Below are 20406 nucleotides of genomic sequence, written 5' to 3' on the forward strand. Positions count from 1 at the left end.
TGTTAACGTTAATGCTGATGTTGATGCTAAGCTTTACCCCCGCGTTGAGCTATCGGAGTCCGTTAGGGCCCGCCCGGAGGGGATCCACATTTCCCGGATCCGTGGACGGGTGAAGGAGAAAAGGGATATGACGCGGCGGCTTATCAATCTGTCTCGTTTGAGGCTTTGAGCCAAGAAGAATTCCCTAGTGAAATGAACTCTGAGGTAATTACATATATTGCAGACAGAATAGATTTGTGGATTAGTGGATTGTGAAATTTAGGAGTCTGCAGCCAGCCACTCTCGGGGCGTCCATAAGTCAATCCTCAGAGCATGTAGAGGTGTGCGATGAGGGCTTCTCGTGACACTGTGTACCATCCCTTTGGCTATTACTCTACTTAATGCGATGATGTTAAAGCTTAAAGCTTCCCAGCGCTTACCCAATCTGCCGGGTTGGGACGACAGGCATCTGTCGCGGGGAGGAGTCAGAAGTCAGATCTGCAGCTTAAGATCGGAAGGAGCTGCTTCATACCCACGGGCTGAAGTTAGCACGAGGGCCCCCTGTTTCTGCCGATGAACTTGTTACTTATCGGGCCTTTTGCAGTCATCTAGAAGCGTAGTAATCGGTGCTTGGCAGGGTCAATGGCACCCCGACGGGACTAGGTGTGCAGGATGAACGGTCGCATCAACGGCCAAAGGGACTAAAGCAGGCTGAGATCAATGGCCTGTGGTCTACGGATATCGGAATAGGATCTAATTATCCGTACCAGAGCCAACAGTATAAGTAGCGGGGTCCGGGAATCGCCCGCTTAATTGGAGTTAAGGGAGATGCGACTCCGATAGACCGTCGATCCTTAGCCTCACCTTGCCTCATGCCCCTTAATTCGTCCAATACCCACATCTTACAGTGTTGAAGCAGGGGATTGGAGAGTGAGCGATATTGCGGTCATCGGGATATAATGATCGACTTCCAAGCTTTGCTGTTCGTGCATGTCGTTAGCTAAATGGCTATGGGTTCAAACAGAGTTGAGCGGATGGGTAGGTTAGTATGACTCAAGTACCGCCCAAAGGTAGAGACTGCTGCTTTGCAAGTTTGTCAGACTCTATGATCTATATAGAACTGTGTTATGTCACCATTCGTGTGTAGACTGCCTTCTATATGTTTGTCAAGATTGCGCCCACGCCACAACTCACGCACCGCGACACTACTTCCTCTGATCGAGTGCATTATGGCTATAGCTGACATACATACTTTGAATCAAGCTAATAAATCTTTATCAAGTGCAGCGACAGGAAAGGTCAGTTTGAAAGGCTGTAGTTCAGTGATGCGGTCAATGCCTTCCCGGGTGAAGAAGCAAAGGGGGCAGCGCAATCCACAAGACGTTATCACTCCTCAAAGGGGCAATTAAAACACCATTCCAACACCGCCACTCTTCTCTATTCATGCGATATTGAAGAAGCGTCAGATAGTGGTCAGTCTTGCCCTGGATCTGGCTCCGGGCCGGTTGGTCGGAAGCCGGGTACATAGATCCGGGACAACCAGACGAGTCATTAAACCAGGGGACTCTTGGCCGATCTTCGGGGATCGAAAAGAGAAGGATAATTCTGTTTCTTCTGGAAGGAATGAGAGGATGGTATAGGGTTGGATACCAGTATCGCAGATTTGGCTCGTGCAACGACTAGTCGAGCCTACATGTTATCCAACCTTATGGCAGTGACTGCATACACAGTTCCCGAGAGCCGACCTAGCATTCAATCATGCCAATCAATCATGTCGAGAAGAGTGACTGTTGTCACATCGCTTCATTGAAGGGTGAGTCCTCCGAGTGTTGTGAGATTGACTGATTGCCTTTTGCTGGTCAAAGCTGAGAGCATCCGGCATCGCACCTTGTGGGATGATCATAAGGTGACTTTGTTATTACACAGACCAAGTCGAAATTCGCATCCCGACTACAAAACAAATAAACAGAACGTCAAAAAGATCCTTCTTCTTGGTGCAAATTATTTTGCTCTTCCAGTGGCCTTTCAAGCTCAATTGACTTACAGCCTTATCTTATCTTCTGATTGATCACGTGCCTCTTGAGTCATCGGTGGACTCGAATCACCCCGCCAAAGAATTTGACCCCTCCAGCAATTGAAGCACCCAAACCTGCTAAACGACCGCGATCCTCCCCGACCGGTCGAAAAATACATATCAATCCGTCATAATGAGCTTCGACGCTGATAAGATCGGCGCTGCCGACTTCAAGTCTCTGGCTCCTCTTGCCGCAGAGCTCGACAAGCACCTTACCCTGCGAACTTACCTCGGTGGCTACAGCCTGAGCGAGCAGGACCAGAAGATCTGGACTGCTCTTCGCACAAACAAGGTCGCTATTGGTCTTGTCCGAAAGGGCGCTTATACCAACATTACTCGATGGTTCAAGTTCATTGAGGATACTCACCCTGAGCTTAGCGAGAAGCTCAATGCTGGTAAGGAGAAGAAGTCTGGTGGTGCCAACTACAACATTGGTCTCTCCAACACTGAGAACGGTGTTGTCACCCGATTCCCTCCTGAGCCTAGGTGTGTAACACTCAACAACTCCCAGTTTGACTTCAGCTCACATATTTTAGTGGCTACCTTCACATCGGTCACGCCAAGGCCGCCCTTCTTAACGATTACTTCGCAAAGACCTCCCCCGACGGAAACGGAAAGCTCGTCGTTCGCTTCGATGATACAAACCCCGCCAAGGAGAAGCAAGAGTACGAAGATGCCATCCTCCACGATCTCGAGCTTATGGACATCAAGTACCACAAGGTCACCCACTCCAGTGACTACTTCCAGGAGATTTACGACATGACCGAGAAGATGATCATGGACGGCAACGCTTACGCCGATGACACCGACCCCGAGGTTCAATCCGCCGACCGAAAGAACCGTCTTCCCAGCAAGCGACGTGATCGTCCCGCTGAGGAGAGTTTGGCCATGTTCCGAGAGATGAAGGCTGGTACCGATCTCGGTCGTGGACACTGCATTCGTGCTCGCATTGCTTTTGACTCTAGCAACGGTTCTATGCGAGACCCTGTTATTTACCGGTTCCCCAACTGGAAGGGCGAGGAGCCTGCCCCCCACCACCGCACCGGCTGGACATGGAACATCTACGTGAGTACAGTCTCCCATACTGGAATACAGCCACTAACTGTCTAGCCCACATACGATCTTGTCGTCCCTATCCTCGACTCCATCGAGGGCGTCACCCACGCTCTCCGAACGACCGAGTATGCCGACCGAAACGAGCAATACCACTGGTTCCTCAAGGCTCTTGGCCTCCGACAAGTCCACCTCTGGGACTTTGCCCGTATCAACTTCATCAAGACGTTCCTCTCGAAACGAAAGCTTACAAAGGTTGTCGACACCGGACGTGTCAGTGGCTGGGATGATCCCCGTATGCCTACCGTCCGCGGTATCCTCCGCCGTGGTCTTACCGTTCCCGCTCTCCGCGAGTTCATGTTGAAGCAGGGCCCTAGCCGAAATATCGTCACCATGGACTGGACTACCATCTGGGCCATCAACAAGCGCATGCTCGACCCTGTTGTGCCCCGATACATGGCTATTGAGGAGAAGGATGCCGTCGTTGTCAACATCACTGGCGGACCTGAGAAGTCTTACAAGGAGGAGAGACCCAAGCACGTCAAGAACCCTGATGTCGGTACTAAGCAGGTTACTTTCGGACCTAAGCTCCTCCTCGACCAGGCCGACGTTGTTTCTTTCGACGACAACGAGGAGATCACCCTGATGTCCTGGGGTAACGCCATCGTCCGCGGTCTCGACAAGACCTCCAGCTCCCCCGTCAAGGATCTCACCCTCGAGCTTCACCTTGCCGGTGACTTCAAGACCACCGCCAAGAAGGTGCACTGGCTGGCCGCCGACCCCGAGAACCTGGTCAAGGCTGAGCTTTGGGAGTTTGACTCTCTCATCACCAAGGACACACTAGACAAGGACGACAACCTTGATGACTTCCTCAACGATAACAGCGCTTCCATGACTCACGCTCTTGTCGACGCGAGCATCTCTGATCTCAAGGAGAACGACTTTATCCAGCTTGAGCGAAAGGGTTATTACCGTGTCGACAAGGCTCTTGGACAAGGGCCTGATGGACGTGCTGTGCTGTTCAAGGTTCCTACCGGTGGACAGAAGGGTTAAAGAGTAGTATGAGGCATGTACAAAAATGAGTAAACATTGAAGTCGCACAACCGTTCACGTTCCTTTGAGGTTGTCCAACCTATTCCGTCTGGATAGAGAAAGTCACACAAATTGTCCAACCTATTCCATCGAGGTAGACGACGTGCAGTGAAGAGCCACTATCACCAACAAGGAACCCGCCGGCAGCTCAATGGTCACGCTGTGAGCCTTTAGGGAAATGATTCGTCGTGGATGGGAGCTTGATGTCATTTGGTGTAGTGCTGATGGTGATCCGCTAAATTGGATGCAGAGGGTGCCCGATTGAGTAATTCGCGAAATCCCTGCATGGAGCTACGTTACTGAAGCTACACTCTAGCTTTGCTACATGGTAATACCAAGCTATGTGCTGTACTTTTGTAAAGAGCTAGATATGTAAAGTGATGAGCTAAAGAGCTTTGTAAAGTAAGCCTGGGGGCTGAAGGATTGAGATCTGTGTTAAAAGGATTGAGTTATTGCTTCTCGACTTTGAAGTTGAAGTCATTATTGGACCGCATCATTGTTGTCTTTGCGGTACAGCAAAACATGCCCATTACCCTAAGGCTGGATTATCCATCGGATTTCCCGATACTAATAATTACATCCCAGCCGTCAAGATTAGATAAAGCTCTTAACTCATGCGCATCACGGACCGCAGGTCTGAGGATACGAACTGCAGGGATACCGATTGACCCTGTAATTTTAACACGAGGTTATTCGTTTCTCAACCAACAATGTCCCTCTGTATACGCGATTTCTGGGATCTCAATCGGACGATGAAATAAATGTCCGTATAGCGATGACATAGCTACACGGGGTTCTTGGTATGGGGATTAACGGTGAGGAGTGCCCAGAATTATTACGAGAAAATGGATTGTTGAGCTGTCGGGGAGCAGAAGACGCTAGAAAGGTTCCATTCTATTCTTAGAGGCCGCTAGACCCCGCTTGTTCCCAGCGGACCTTTGATGTCAGCCCAGAAAGGCTGTCTGCTGTCAGGTCGGGTGTCGCCCGTTTTACTCACTGTTTGTGGCGTAGAAGGTCTAGAATATCTGTGCCTTTCATAATGCGGTGAGTGATGCAAGAGTAAGACAGCTAGAACTGTATGAGTTGGACTGCTTGCTCCTTGCGTTAATACGAGTGAGCTGGCTACCAAGACAATTCACTACTGCGTGTGGGTTGAGATCTCCACCTCTGACGACAAAGAGGTACATACTGTATTCAGCTCTCAAGACCGTCGGAAATACTAACCTCTGATCGGAATAATTATCGTCAATCCTCTTGGCCCAGATCCGAATATGCCGACTGAAATTGCGGGGAGGATTGACGACCCTGGTTGACCAAGTTTAATACGAGATGTCACTTGGTCCATTAGTGCTCATTTAGTCACGGATAATAGAGTAGACAATAATTATCGTTTATGCATGTTTTATTATCCGCGCCGCAAAAAGCCACACCCGTTTTACCGGCAGAAAGACAGGTCCAGATGTAAGCAGACTGGCTCAGAGAGGTAGAGAGATGGGTGGTGAGGGAGTTCCTGATCGATCGTCTGATGTGGTGGATGGGGAATACGAGATCCAGCTTCGCTTGTCGATCACCTCGTGTTCATCATTCACCCCTCGTGGTCCCAATGCAGGGCTGTAATGGTAGCAAATGGTAGTCTTGCGGTGGGACTAGGAGTGGCCGAGGCTGGGCTGTTGCTGTTGTCAGAATAGTGGCATCGCGCATAGCCTTCTCGTTCAGTCAGATCAGCCCAGACCAGTTCAGTGAGGCCCTTTCGTCATAATTCACTGACGATGTGCCCACTTGGACTCAAAATATCTATATAAACAGTCTTTCGTCGCCCCCAAGTTGTGTTTTCTCATCCTCATCACTCACTCACTCACATCTTCACTTACACACAAACCACTACCAAACAAACCACTCACAACCTTCAACATGAAGTTCTCCGCTGCTCTCTTCACCCTCTCCGCCGCCCTCGGCGTCTCAGCCGCTCCCGCCGCTGAGTCCGTCAACATGATGGCCGCCGCTCCCCAATGGACCATCCGCGACGCCAAGCGCTACTGCCGCTCCGACGACTCCATCTGCAACTGGAAGTTCGGCATCGACACCGGCAACGGCAAGCCTTACGAGTGCCGCTACGACGTCAAGGGCCCCGGCGCCAGCAAGAAGCGCGCCGCCGGCCCCTCCACCTGCGGCGACTACACCGTCACCTCCGGCTGGAGCGACCAGTTCGGTGCTGACCAGGGCTTCACTACCCTCTCTGTCGTCTCCAACTCCAAGCGCCAGATCATCTGGCCCGCTTACACCGACAAGCAGCTTGCTGGTGCTAAGATTGTCAAGCCTGACCAGTCTTACTCTCCTGCTTCGCTCCCTAAATAAGCGGTTTATGATATGAGATGATATGACCAGCGATGAATTATCCGAGGATGATTGGGGATTATTTGTGGATGGAAAGACTGGGGTTTAGCAGCATATAATGGCTATTGGTACATATTTTAATTCATGCCTTTCGAGGCCGAATACACATACATATTGAAGGAATTATCGGTTCATCAATTGATCTGTGAAGTCTGTCTTGATGTGGTGTCGGTAAAAGACCATTGGTGGCTTGGTCGGCCGAGAATCCGGAGCGGTCGGCCGGGGGTGCTTGGCGTTCGTCATTGTCATTCGGCAATCGTCGGGTCATGGGAATGCAAATACTCATCCATCTACTATAGCGACATGTCTCGAGTCATCACAATTGAAGTCAAGGGAAGTAATTCTCAGATTTTATTGAGGTGGGATCTTGAATGGCAAATAATATACGACTACGTGACTGCGATGACTGAGAAGATGGTGGTTGATGTTAAGCGATATGCGTGATGCGATCGCGACATCAGGATGAACAGCTATTGCAAAAACAACGCTTGTAGCAGGCAATGCAGTCGCGTCGCTCGATATATGAGCCTGCGTACATGCCCATCTCAAATTGAAGAACCTTTACAGAGCATATTGACGATCGGTGCATCACACTCGAGGGTTCGTCGCAAAGACTCATCTTACGGCCGCTTACCCTGTATGTGTACACAACCCGAAGGATCACGCGTGGTCAACATGTCACGGATTCTATCTTACTACTTCGGTATCGACTCACTCACCTGGCAGCACAGCTTCAATTGGCTCTCAGGTTCTATTTCATTTTGCGTCAATGACATAGACTTTAGGGTGAGTTTTGCGGAAGGACTCTCGTATTCTATACTCATATCGGTCCTAGTCACTATTTGTCACAAGGTTACTTGTCTTATGTTCCTAGTGTATTGTTCAGTCTGGTTAGGCAATAGTCTGGATGCGACTGATGCTGGATCAGGGCCTGGAGGGAGGGTTGTGCAGGTCACTCTTGGATCCTCTGATGTGCTGGCTCAATCACAGTTCTAGTTGAGTGACTATGCATTTATTGCCATCATTTTCGTGACATACTAGCACATGTACGTGTTTAGGAGAGTTTGTTGCGTTCACTTCTCAACATCACGGTTGGCCACAAGCTTCACTTCAGCCGGTTCATCATAACCAAGTCAAAAAGGGCCTTGTACCTAGCCCACCACACGTTTCTACAATTATGAGAGTAAGGGTTAGCATAGTTTTACATAAAAGTCTTTCACCTTTGGATGGAAGCTTTGCCAGTGACAGGTTCACGGGTCCTCGTAACAACACATCGATCGGAGCTCTATATGGGATTACTTCCCTCAGACATTGGGACACATTGGAACAACTCTCTATCGCAGATGTGTCGCTCGTACCTATGGATGAATTAGCCTTATGCCGACTTACATCCCAAGCGCCCCATTCTTCCATACAGCATAGTTCGCGAGTTTAGTTCGTGAGCTTCTGCAGATTGGCACTAGTTCTATGTTCCCATGCGCATGCATGTCCTCCGATAAGCTTCAATTGGACACCGCATCAATATAATACCAGGCGAACCTTTGTTCATTCGTCAACACTCATTGATCGAGGTGAGTCGTCAGTATGTACTAGACAGCGGGACTCTATAGCTCAATTGCCTATTCATTTACTCTACACCAGCTTACAGAATGTTCTATATTGCTAATATACAGGTTAAATATGCATGAAATGACAAATTTACAGCAAAACAAGTGATGGTTTGGAGTAACCCGTCACGGGTAAACAGCATTGTCAATCGAATCATCGCAAAGTTTCCTATGCCTTATTCTCAGCCAAGGACGATATATACACCACTATGCTGCGGATCAACTGCTGTTATGAGTTCGGAGCATAAGACTATCCTTCTGAGACCCAGAGTCGCCGTAGCAGTTTGATGTCTGGCTGTATCTTCAGTACCGGGCATGCGTCAGGTCGAAGCAGACCACTTCGGGGCCCTATGAGTTCTGTAAGGAACAAATCTGGGCTGCATAATTGCCGTGGACTTGTATTTTGAAAGGAAAGCAGGTGGTCGCATCCAGTGAGCTATGAACGATCTGCGGATGAGCATGCCTATACCTCATTGAAACGACATAAACACCAAGAAGAATACATCGCGACACGTTTGTCTCGTTCACCGCTTAAAATACAATAGGCATACAGCGAAACCGTTCATCTTACAATATGAACAAAAAATTACACTACCTGTACTCATCCATTTCGTCGCGTGATCAGATCCGAAGCGTGAAGTTTGCGTCGAAATAACATTAAAGTCTCAACGGTGGCTAGAGCCTCAAATGACGTTGTGGCTGCAGCACCAACCTCCAAATGTGGCGGGTAAAAAAAAGTGTCGCTGTGCCAAGCCAAAACACCAACCGTCCGTCCGCATGATAGCCAACTCGATTGAACAAAGCGACTCATGGTCTGCATACCGGACGAACGTCAAAAGTCAATCGGATAGCAGATGTAAAACTCAATTGACACTGATTAAAAGTCTCTTGAGATGAAACATGTGACATCTTGGCTCATTTCTCACCAACCATGTAGGTAATAGAAGAAATATCCTCCAAGGCTTAGGCTGCTATAATAAAGGAGCCTAAGTGCTAGTCTTAGCTACCACAAAGTGACCAAATTATTTCGTCTCTCACACACTTGGGGCTAATTCTTCTCATACCCTGAGGCCAACTCAAAACACAGACAAGGTTAATTGGAGACACGCGTATGTTTGAGCTTGGCGCGTCGTTACACAATGCATCTATTCGTCCAGCCGTATCAGATACGAGCTTATTTATACTCCGGTATAGAGTACGTGACTATGGATACTGTGACTGTAAGTAGCATTGATCAAGCACGTGTTTTGTTACCGGGACATTCGGATCATGATGCTCAGTCAATTTACCGCCAAGTAAATGACGGGCTGCCAAGAAGCCCCTTGATCAAATGGGCATAGGCTATACCCAAGCGCCTGCACAAGATCAAGTTTTTTTCCTCACCAGTAACTGAGACTTCTATGACTCGTCTACATACATAGAGACGTAGATGTCTTGTCGTGGGTGGTTTCCTTCGCAGTTACGCGTTCTGTCTTACTCCCAACAAAGAATAAACTCAGAGACAAATCTCCCTGGTTTCACTGGTCGGACAGCAGAATAAGGTAATATTTAAGCATACCAGGGGCTGGTGGGGAGATGTGGTGCATTAAAGTTTAGCGCGTATCTCTCTCCATAGCAGTATACGTCTCCCACCACCAATCTATACCTGTGACAAGAAGTACTTTTCTAACTACAGGGCTTGCGTGGCCTGTGTCAGGTTCCCCAAGGTCCAATCTCCAATCTCGCTCTAGCAGACAAGATCTTGGCTTTATTTTTTCTCTTTGTGATTGTGATGGACGCTTGGGTTGTCTCATCTCGGGACCAGTGACATTCGTGTTCCCCTCAACTTTAAATCCTTCCGTCTGTAACCTGTGCGCCTGTTACCATCACCAGTAGTATCAATCCCCATTACCAGTAGTTTCCATCAATCCATGACCTGTAAATATGCACTGCAAATCAAGGCACCTAGCCTATTGACTCTTACCACTGGGAACGCTCCCTTTTCCCGCCAAGACTATTGCCAAGTCTTGGCCTGTCTGTCTTGGCGGTTACCAGTAGTCAAAGGAGACAGTAGAGTCCAATTGCCAAGATGTCCGAACAAGCTGCACTGCCCCCCTTGGCTCGTACCAATCCCGTTCAGCCATCTCCCCCTTGTTTTTTCTTTCTTTGACTGTTTTGAAGCAAGATGTCCCCCCCGGATCCCTCCGCTTTTTGAAGTTACCCGTCCCACCTTTGATCTTCCCAATTCTTCATCCTTTCTCCGATCATATTTTCTAGAAGTTGATGTTGGTTGCGTTATTAAACACTCGCTTTTTTATTTGAACTGTTTTCTCTAGATCCTTTAGGCGGCTGAATCTTGGTGCTTGTTGTCGCTCGCTCTACAAGCCACCACTATATCGACCAAACCGATTAACAAACTTCACAACAATCACAGAGAGTACACCTCTCATTCGATCACCATGTTGTTTTCTTCACCAAAGGGCTTCGTCGCCCAAGCTGCTCTTTTGGGTGGTCTTCTCGTTCAATCAGTCGATGCGCAGTACTACAAGATCGGAACAAAGGGTGCGCGATGACCCCACGACACCATGACAGGACAAAACTAACACTATACAGACGAGATTAAACAATCCGCCCGCACACTCGCTTACGATCTCATGCTTCAATATGACGGAAACACAACTGGCATGATTCCCGGTATCTTGCCCGGTCCTCCAACGGAATACAAGGGTGATTACTACTGGTGGGAAGGAGGAGCCATGATGGGTACTTATATCGGTATGCCGATACCTCAATCTCCAACAAAGACGAAGGGTGCTAATTGAGCCAGATTATTGGAAACTCACAGGCGACTCATCCTACAACAAGGTCGTTATGGAGGGCATGCTTCACCAAACAGGAGAAGGTCGCGATTACATGCCCAGCAACCACAGTGCCTCCCTCGGAAACGACGATCAAGGTTTCTGGGGCATGTCCGCCATGCTAGCAGCAGAGAACAAATTCCCCAATCCGCCAGAGGATCAAGCGCAGTGGCTAGCCCTTGCGCAAGCTGTGTGGACGACGCAGGCTCAACCTGAGCGTCACGATGATGAGTGCAATGGTGGAATGAGATGGCAGATTCCCTTCACCAACTCTGGTTACGATTACAAGAACAGTGGGTTACCTTGCGTGTGTGTTGGTGGGGGCTTGACTGACATGTGGTAGCTATTGCCAATGGATGCTTTTTCAACATCGGCGCTCGTCTCGCGAGATATACCGGAAACGACACCTATGCCAAGCATGCTGAAGAAACCTGGGAGTGGCTCTGGGGCGTCAACTACATCGATCACGAGAGGTGGTTAGTCTACGACGGTGGACACGTTGGAAAGAACTGTACCGATATCAACAAGGCGACATTCTCTTACAACGCAGCTATTCTGCTCCAGGGTGCAGCGTTCATGTACAATTATGTAAGTCGACACATACAGAGGTTTGGATGAAATGCTAATAACATTTGTAGACCAACGGTTCCACTGTCTGGGAAGACCGCATCACCAACCTCCTCGACGCTACCCTCAAGAACTTCTTCCCCAAGGACATCATGTACGAAGTCCCCTGCGAAGGCCGAAAGGGCGCCTGCTCGACCGATATGTTGTCCTTCAAAGGCTACGTGCACCGCTGGCTCGCCGTAACAACCCAAGTCGCACCATTCACCCGCGAAAAGATCCTCCCCGTCCTTCAAAAGTCCACCGAAGCAGCGGTAAAGCAATGCACAGGCGGCGATTCCGGTCGCGCATGCGGTTTCTACTGGAGTGGAGGAAGCTACGTAGATGTAGCGGTCGATGGAACGAGTGGTGCAGGCGAACAAATGAATGTGCTTGCTGCGGTGTCGAGTTTATTGATTGAGGATGCGGAACCGCCGGCTACGAACAGCACGGGTGGTATTTCGAAGGGTGATCCTAATGCGGGTAAGGATTCGCATGATAATCCTGAGCCGAAGCCTTTGACGACGGCGGATAGAGCTGGTGCTGGTATTCTGACTTTCTTGGTTCTTGCGAGTGGATTGGGAACGTTTATTTGGATGTGTGCTTTTGATTGAGCGTGACAATTGGCGTTGGATTCTTACCTCGACTGGATCTGGATCTTTGAGGGTTTGTCTTTGTGTTTTGGGGGAGAATGGAGTTAACTTGATGTCCAAAGGACTTGTAAATGGGATCTCACCGGATGGGAGATACTCAGATAGGCATCGCATTTCATAGACGTTTATTTGAATGCTTGATAGCTACTATCATAAGATACTATATTTGTTCTCACTTGACTGATGCTTGCTGTGTCGATGTGAAGCTATCCGAGCCGAGAAGTGAACGCGGATGAGACGAACAAGTACACGAGCTCAGGTAAAACTTTACTTTCCCCTCCAACTTGGGAAAAACATGAGATCGTTGAGATCTCATAAATTAAAGTGATGTGTTATTGTACAGCTCTGCTTCATCTGTTGCTCAATTGAAGTTCCTGGAGGTTTCTCGGTACTCAACTGGTCCACAGCCCGACTGCCCCAGGATTCGACACTGACACTCATCAATTGCGAATCACAAAGACGTTCTGAACATTTCCAATGACCCACGATATCTAATTTAGGCCTTTAGCCCTATGGGTATACTAAAATTTGTAAATTTAGCTAAAGATTCCGTAAATGCGCCCGTAGCGAAGTTGAGAGATTGCCCAGCTAGGGACGTGATCACGCGCCCCATCAGCATCAGAAAGTGCGCAACGACTGATGCAAACAACTTCGCGAGGTTTGCAATTTTCACCGTTATATTCTTGATACTGACAGAAGACCATGGTTTTGTATCTAACTATACCCTTATAAAGTTTTGCTGTTCCTCTACGTAAAGTGCCGCACGTGGAATGAAGGAGACACGAACTTCTCAAGGAAAAGGTAGTCAAGACCCATTCCAAGCTGGTTATGAGTTCTTTGACACGACATATCATGTCTGTTATTATTGGTAACTGTCCATTGACCAGACATCGTGACACGACAATGCGTGACCCTCCAGGTTACATTTACATGTACGGCAATCGACCGTGAGATCAGCATATTACGAGATGTTCTTCGTTGGTGTTGATGGCGTTTGATGTGATGTATAGACATGCTTTGACCGCCGATTGGAGGGTACGATCTCTTTATCTCTACAGTTATCTAATAATGGTCGCGCTGTATCTAGGGTCTCTCGCATTCAGGCTCTGAGGTGGTCCCAGTCGACTAGACATGTGCCCAGTACCGCAGCTACAGCGAGGCATCAAGCTGACGCATGATAGCTCTGTATCTGAGAGCAGGCTAGTTGTAATTGACGCTCATGTAACTTAATATATAACAGAGTGGTGTATATACCAGCAGCAAGTGGTGGGAAAGTTGCTAAGATGATTAGACAAGCCTGAGGACGCATTGGCGCTTGTTCATGAGCCCTTTGACTGTTACTAATTAATCTAATCAAGGGCTCTAGTCTCTAATTACAGCATTCGCTTTGTGCTATCGTACATTGACTCAGCTGCCTGTGCGAGCTCTGGAGAAATCTTATAAGCCGAATAGTGAAAGGGAGGCAACACTGCTGACATCTCACTTCAAAATAATGGATGTTGACGGATGTGGACACTCAGTCGACATTGAAAGAGCCGGAAAGTCCTCAGGCTTAAACCTGGGCTTAGTCAGTGAGCTACGGGATTAGAGTGTGTGAATTGCTTGACCGTCTCTCTAGGCCCCAGGGTGTTATAAGAATTAGCCCTCAAGGGCATAAGAGACGAAATCATTTGATCACCTTATGCTAGCTTAGGCTAGCATTTAGGCTACTTTATTTCTGTAGCCTAAATCTTTGAGGACATTTCTTTTGACACCCACCTGCCAGGCTATATAGCGCGGGACCAGTCTCATTCACGTCGCTAGCTATGATCGATCTCTACAATATAAGGAGGAGTAAAATAGCAGGATCAACTGTGCCTGTGGGACACTTAGCGCCGAAACGAGTATATCGAACGTGAGGTCTTCACTCCCACCCGAGAACGAGTGCCAGTAACGCAAACAAGCGGAATCAACTCAAGAGTCCAGCACAACAGTCGTGCATATGCAGGAACAAACGCTTGTTCAATGCGAAGAGATGGCTTCTGGAAAACGGAGCTCGCGGTCTAGTTGCCGTTACAGCAAGCCACAACCACAACCACGAAACCCAATGATATCGATGAGGAAAGACGTGATCGTCAACCCCTCAACGGTATCTACGGCGATGCCGGCTACTGCGTCATTGATGGGATATATATATCCAAGCTTTGTACTCTAACCTGCACTTGTACCATCTTCCGTCATCGTGCATCCCCTCTTCAAGCATCGTCTTCCAAGTATCGTTTGCCACAATGTTCTCTTCAAACGACAACCTCTACGAACGCTACGAGCCTAATCGCTATGTAGCAATATCCTGCCTCGTTTTCTTTGTAGCACTGACGCTGTGGCATTACATGAAATACCGCATATCACCTCACGATTTCGGCAGTGAAATACACCGAGGCGGACTCGGTAAGTCTCCCATCCCCTCGTCCCCCCAGGTCAAGTCTAACAATCCATCAGTGGAAGTAGTAGCATTCTCTAGCCGACTCATCTCCATCCACTATCCCGACAACGAAGTATCATACATCTTGCAAAGAGCCCTGATGCTCTATGCGCCGCTGCACTTTACGACGGCGTTGTATTGCTTTTTCAAGGGTTTAATGTATGGCTCTGGATATTCGAATCTGTCGTTGACGTGGTATGTTCGACAGACGGCTCTGCTTATTATAAGTAACTATGTTTGCTTTCTTTTCCATGTCTGTGGTCTTGGGATCTTATACCTTGGCCCGGAATCGACAATGGATTCGGGGAAGTTTCTCATTTGCACTGGCCTGGCCATTCAAATTGCTGCGCTTCTCATCTTTCTACTCTGCATTGCTGTGTTCAACTATCGAATTGTCCGCCGTGGTCTGTTGGGAAGGACTAACCCGCATGTTCGTCTCTTACGTATGACTGTCATGGTATACGTCTTCACGTGTTACATGCTCGTACGAAACTTCTTTCGGGTCTTGGAGATGTTTGATGGAGTTAATGGATATCTGGTTTCGCATGAGTGGACGCTGTATGTATTTGATATCTCGGTCATGGCAATTATTATGTTGTCTACGTTTGGATGGTACAAGGAGGATTTGAGGATGGAGAAGTTCAATAGTAATGTGTGGTATGTGAATGCCAATGGGGACTTGTTACCGTGGAGGGACAGTCAGAGAGGATAGTTGAGAGATATGATATGATGTGTTTTTGGGCTACTCTTTCTGATTCGCTGTTGGTAATCCTTGCAGGCCACAAAAACTGGTGGTGGCTGTGCATGCATACTCAGCCGCCCTCATTCTGTCCTGCATCCTTTCCTTTGCTTCATTTTGATCATTTTCGTTCCAAACTCTACAACTCCATCACGCCCTCGTCTTTTAGCAACTTGTCTACAGAGCGCTCCGGCGCAATAGGCCTAGACGCTTACAGTGCTCAATTCACCCTGGAATCATGGCTCATCAGCAGCAGAAACGCCGCCTGACCCTGAGGGCTGATGTAGACCATAGGGCCCCAAAGTCTCAGAAAATATCGTCCGCTTCCTATGAACGATATACAGTCGCTTGGATCTGTGCACTACCGAAGGAATTAACTGCAGCTAAAGCTGTGTTAGACGAAGTCCATGAACCCTTACCTAGGCGGAAAAATGACACCAATTCCTATGTGCTTGGCAGCATAGGCTGCCACAATATCGTCATCACGAGTTTGCCGACTAACGAGTATGGAACGAACAACGCAGTGAATGTGTTGACTAATCTTACCCGCACTTTTGAGTCGATCTATCTCAGCCTCATGGTGGGCATTGGCGGCGGTGTCCCGCGTCCCAACTTTGACATTCGTTTGGGCGATATAATTGTCGGCACACGGGTGGTGCAGCATGATCTCGGCAAGATTGCTGAAAGTGGACAAATCCAACATATTGCAGTGCCGAGGACTTTGGCGCATCTGATTGGTAAAGCCTTATCGCTCTTACAAGCGGAGCATCAACCGCATAGCAGCCGGATACCATTCATATTGGAAGAAAAGTTCAGAGATCATCCCGTTTACGCCCATCCATCTACAGCAGACCGTCTCTTCTCTTCAGAATATCCACACAACTCTCAAGCATCAACTTGTGATGAATGTAGCCCTTCAGCTCTAGTACAAAGAAGCGAGCGGAGTACGAGGAACCCCTACATCCACTACGGTACTATCGCCTCAGGCAATCAGGTCATGAAAAGCTCGGCAGTTCGCGATACGGTAGCCCAGGCAGTCGATGCCATTTGCTTCGAAATGGAAGCCGCCGGCCTGAGTGATATTTGTCCCTGTCTGTCGATACGGGGGATTTGTGACTATTCCGACTCCCATAAGAGCAAGGAATGGCAGGAATATGCCGCTGCTACCGCTGCCGCATTTGCAAGGGAGTTTCTGGAAGAGCTTCCTCCAACAGAAGAAGCACTTTCGAGGACACCAGAGAGTGTTTGGAAGCAGGAATATTGGCTCCAGAACGAAAAGTACAACAGTTGTTTGCGAGATCTGCGAGAAACTGATCCTCGTGACGATAAGACTCGTATCGAAGAAACAAAAGGTGGACTGCTCAAAGATGCGTACCGTTGGATTCTTGAAAACGACCAGTTTCAAGAATGGAATAATGCTTCACAGAGTCAGCTTCTTTGGATCAAAGGAGACCCTGGCAAAGGCAAGACAATGTTATTATGCGGGCTCATCAATGAGCTTGAGAAAGAACACGGAAGAGTCTTGTCCTATTTCTTCTGCCAAGCCACTGAAGCACGATTGAGCAATGCAACAGCTGTGCTCCGTGGTTTGATCTATCTTCTTGTTGTCCAACGACCTCCGCTCTTCTCCTACATCGAGGAGAAGTATGATCATGCTGCCAAGCAGCTCTTTGAGGATGGCAATGCATGGCAGGCTCTTTCCAAGATCTTCATCGCAATGATTGAGGACCCAATACTAGATGGTGCCCTCCTGATCGTCGATGCCCTTGATGAGTGTATCGCGAACCAAGAGAAGCTTCTTGAATTGATCGTCAAGTCTAGCAGTGTCAAATGGATCGTGACAAGCCGCAACTGGCCGGAAATCGAACAGTGGTTAGATCGCTCCACGCAGAACATCAGACTCCATCTCGAGTTAAATCAACATTCGGTTTGCAAGGCCGTTGAGGCATTCATCGAATACAAGGTAGAACAATTGGCCGAAAGAAAGCAATACGACGAAGAGCTCAAAAGCAATGTCAAGAGTTATTTAGCTGCAAACGCTGATGGCACGTTTCTGTGGGTCGCTTTGGTTTGTCAAGGTCTTGCAGATAGCAAGGTGATTCGCAAACGACATACCCGCCTCAGTTTGGAATCATTTCCGAAGGGACTTGACCCACTGTACGGAAGAATGATGGAGTATATCTCTTCGTCAAATGATGCAGAGATATATACAGAGATACTGGCTCTGGCTTCTGTGGTCTACAGACCAGTTACCTTGTCTGAGTTGAAAACTCTCCTCGGATCGCAGTATGAGGATGAGTATGATGAGTTGCCACAAATCATTGGTGGATGTGGTTCGTTCCTTACACTCCGGGGTGATGCCATTTATTTCCTGCATCAGTCGGCCAAGGACTTCCTGCTCAACAAGGCATCAGACCAAATTCTACCCTCAGGGCTTGCATATCAGCATGAACTTATCTTCAAAAGATCGTTGCAGGCACTATCAGAGACTCTGAAACGTGACCTATGCGAACTCGACCATCCAGGGTTCTACATCGACGACATCGAGCCGGATTACCTTGAGCCACTGGATCCCATTCGGTACTCTTGCGTTCATTGGGTGGATCATATCCATGACTCTGAGCCCACCAGGCTCAATAATCATCTTGACAACGGCGGCACAATTCACGTATTCATCCAGAAGAAGTATTTATACTGGCTAGAATCCCTCAGCCTCTTGAAAAGCACAGTAGAGGGAGTCAAAGCCATATACAAGCTTGAGGATCTTGCTACTGTGAGTTTCAGTCTTCCTGTCTTCTTGCTTTCCATTGTTCTTTCTCTTTTTCTCTATTTTTTCAATTGGACCTTGTATGAGGATTTCTTTTGATATATGAAGGTTGCAAAGAAACCACCATCCTCCGAGTAGTCCAGAGCATATTTTGGCAGTGGTCTAACAATCATGCAGAGACTGAAGGCACCAGAGCCGGTACTGAAACTGCTCCAAGATTCACGACGTTTTATTCTCAGCCAGAAGCGACCGATCGAGTTCGCCCCATTGCAAGCCTATGTCTCGGCGCTAGTCTTTAGTCCAGAACATAGCCTCATTCGAAAGCTGTTCAAGCATGAAGAGCCGGACTGGATAAGTTTGAAGCCAAAGATGGACAAGAACTGGAATAATTGCCTACAAACCTTGGAGGGCCATCACCTTTCGGTAGAATCAGTCGCCCTCTCACCGGATAATCAGCTTATTGCATCGTGCAGTTGCGATACGACTGTTAGAATATGGGATATAACAACAGGCCTATTGCGACAAAGTCTTGAGGATCTTGGTAGTGAAATCTATTCTATCGCTTTCTCACAAGATGGACAAAGCCTTGCAGTAGCTTCGAACACGATTGAGATATGGAACACAAAAGCAGAACTATGTCTGCAGACCCTAGAGGGCCATAATGAACGCGTGAACTCAGTGGCTTACTCGCCCAATGGCCAGTACCTTGCATCGGGATCTTCTGATCGGACCATTAAGATCTGGTGTTCAAAAACGGGAAAGTGTCTGAAGACCTTTGAAGACCACTCTGATGAATTGCAATGTTCAGTGGCCTTCTCACCTGATAGCCGGCATCTTGTGTCAGGATCGATCGATAATGCAGTTAAAATCTGGGATATGAAAGCATTCTCATGTCTACAAACGCTGCGGGGACACGATGATGTAGTAAAGTCAGCGATCTTCTCGCCAGATGGTGGGCGTCTTGCGTCACTCTCGGCGGATGACATGATCAAGATCTGGGATATAAAATCTTTCTCATGTCTACGGACGCTACTTGGCCACGATGATGTAGTAACGTCAGTGGCCTTCTCTACAGACGGTAAGCGTCTTGCTTGCGCTGATACCGCCTCCGAGATAAAGCTCTTCGATACGGAAACCTTCGCAATCCTACAGACTCTGAAGGGCCCCGGAAGCTCATTCACGTCGGTGGCCTTCACAGCTGATGGCCAGCATCTTGTATCAGGCTCAGACGATGGTTTAGTCAAGATCTGGGATACATCAATCAAGGTGGACCCGTTAACGATTGAGGATCATGAGCAGGAAGTGACCTCTGTCGCCATTTCTGCAGATGGCCTGCGAGTTGCGTCAGGATCCGGTGATACCACTGTAAAGATCTGGGATACAGAAACAGGAACATGCCTAAAGACACTCGGAGGCCATTTCAGGCCAATAACCTTTGTGACCTTTTCTGCTGATAGCAAGCGCTTAGCGTCATGCTCAAGTGATTGCACTATTAAGATCTGGGATGCTTTAACCGGTGCATGCCTCCATACATTTGTGGACAACGGGGTTGTATGGTCAGCGGTTTTCTCAACAGATAATCGATATCTTGCATCAGGCTCAGGTGGAAATACAGCCAGGATCTGGAATGTAGAAACGGGTAAATGCTTACGCAGATTTGAGCATAACGAAGAAGTGTTCTCTGTGGCATTGTCAGCCGATAATCGGTATCTCGCAATTGGTTCAAGCAAGATTAGGATTTGGGATTTCAGAGAGCACAGCTTCAAAACTCTACATGGACGTATCAATTCGGCATCAGTAGCCTTCACTGTGGATTCCCAGTATCTGGCATCAGGCTCCCACGATTGGACTCTTTCGATCTGGGATTTGGAACATTGCATGTGTTTGTACAGAATCAACGTCGGTACAACCCTTTATCGTCTATCTTTCGATTCACGGACGAACTCCCTGCTCTATACTGACTTGGGAATTTGGGACTTAACAATGTTACATCTAACGCCCAGTGTTGTCGTCGAGCCGCTTGCGATAACTGCCTTAAGGATTTCTGATTTCCCTAGTCGCGGTATTAATATTAATGGAGAATGGATTACAAAATCTGGCGAGGATATACTTTGGCTCCCTTCGGAATATCGCTCTCATGAAACAGC

At 48.1% G+C, this 20406-nt stretch overlaps 4 protein-coding genes across 4 annotated transcripts; all 4 read left to right on the top strand.

Moving 5' to 3' along the window:
* Positions 1-2186: 2186 nt before the first annotated feature.
* On the top strand, positions 2187-4159 carry FIESC28_08404 (uncharacterized protein; the record flags this gene model as incomplete). The annotated part of the gene is made up of 3 exons (XM_031162542.1): positions 2187-2539; positions 2590-3118; positions 3164-4159. The coding sequence occupies 3 exons, from the start codon at positions 2187-2189 to the stop codon at positions 4157-4159; spliced, it is 1878 nt and encodes a 625-aa protein (XP_031013402.1).
* A 1950-nt stretch (positions 4160-6109) lies between these two features.
* Positions 6110-6553, top strand: FIESC28_08405 (uncharacterized protein; the record flags this gene model as incomplete). The annotated part of the gene is made up of 1 exon (XM_031162543.1): positions 6110-6553. The coding sequence occupies one exon, from the start codon at positions 6110-6112 to the stop codon at positions 6551-6553; it is 444 nt and encodes a 147-aa protein (XP_031013403.1).
* A 4084-nt stretch (positions 6554-10637) lies between these two features.
* FIESC28_08406 (uncharacterized protein) lies at positions 10638-12253 on the top strand (the record flags this gene model as incomplete). The annotated part of the gene is made up of 5 exons (XM_031162544.1): positions 10638-10740; positions 10792-10953; positions 11006-11329; positions 11380-11624; positions 11675-12253. 5 exons carry the CDS (start codon positions 10638-10640, stop codon positions 12251-12253), a joined length of 1413 nt encoding a protein of 470 aa, XP_031013404.1.
* Positions 12254-14559: 2306 nt separating this feature from the next.
* Positions 14560-19743, top strand: FIESC28_08407 (uncharacterized protein; the record flags this gene model as incomplete). Its single annotated transcript, XM_031162545.1, has 5 exons — positions 14560-14719; positions 14771-15410; positions 15952-18265; positions 18437-19624; positions 19717-19743. The coding sequence occupies 5 exons, from the start codon at positions 14560-14562 to the stop codon at positions 19741-19743; spliced, it is 4329 nt and encodes a 1442-aa protein (XP_031013405.1).
* Positions 19744-20406: the final 663 nt, after the last annotated feature.

This window comes from Fusarium coffeatum (genome assembly GCF_003316985.1).
Source record: "Fusarium coffeatum strain FIESC_28 chromosome Unknown BRIP53273_contig_195, whole genome shotgun sequence".
NCBI lineage: Eukaryota > Fungi > Ascomycota > Sordariomycetes > Hypocreales > Nectriaceae > Fusarium > Fusarium coffeatum.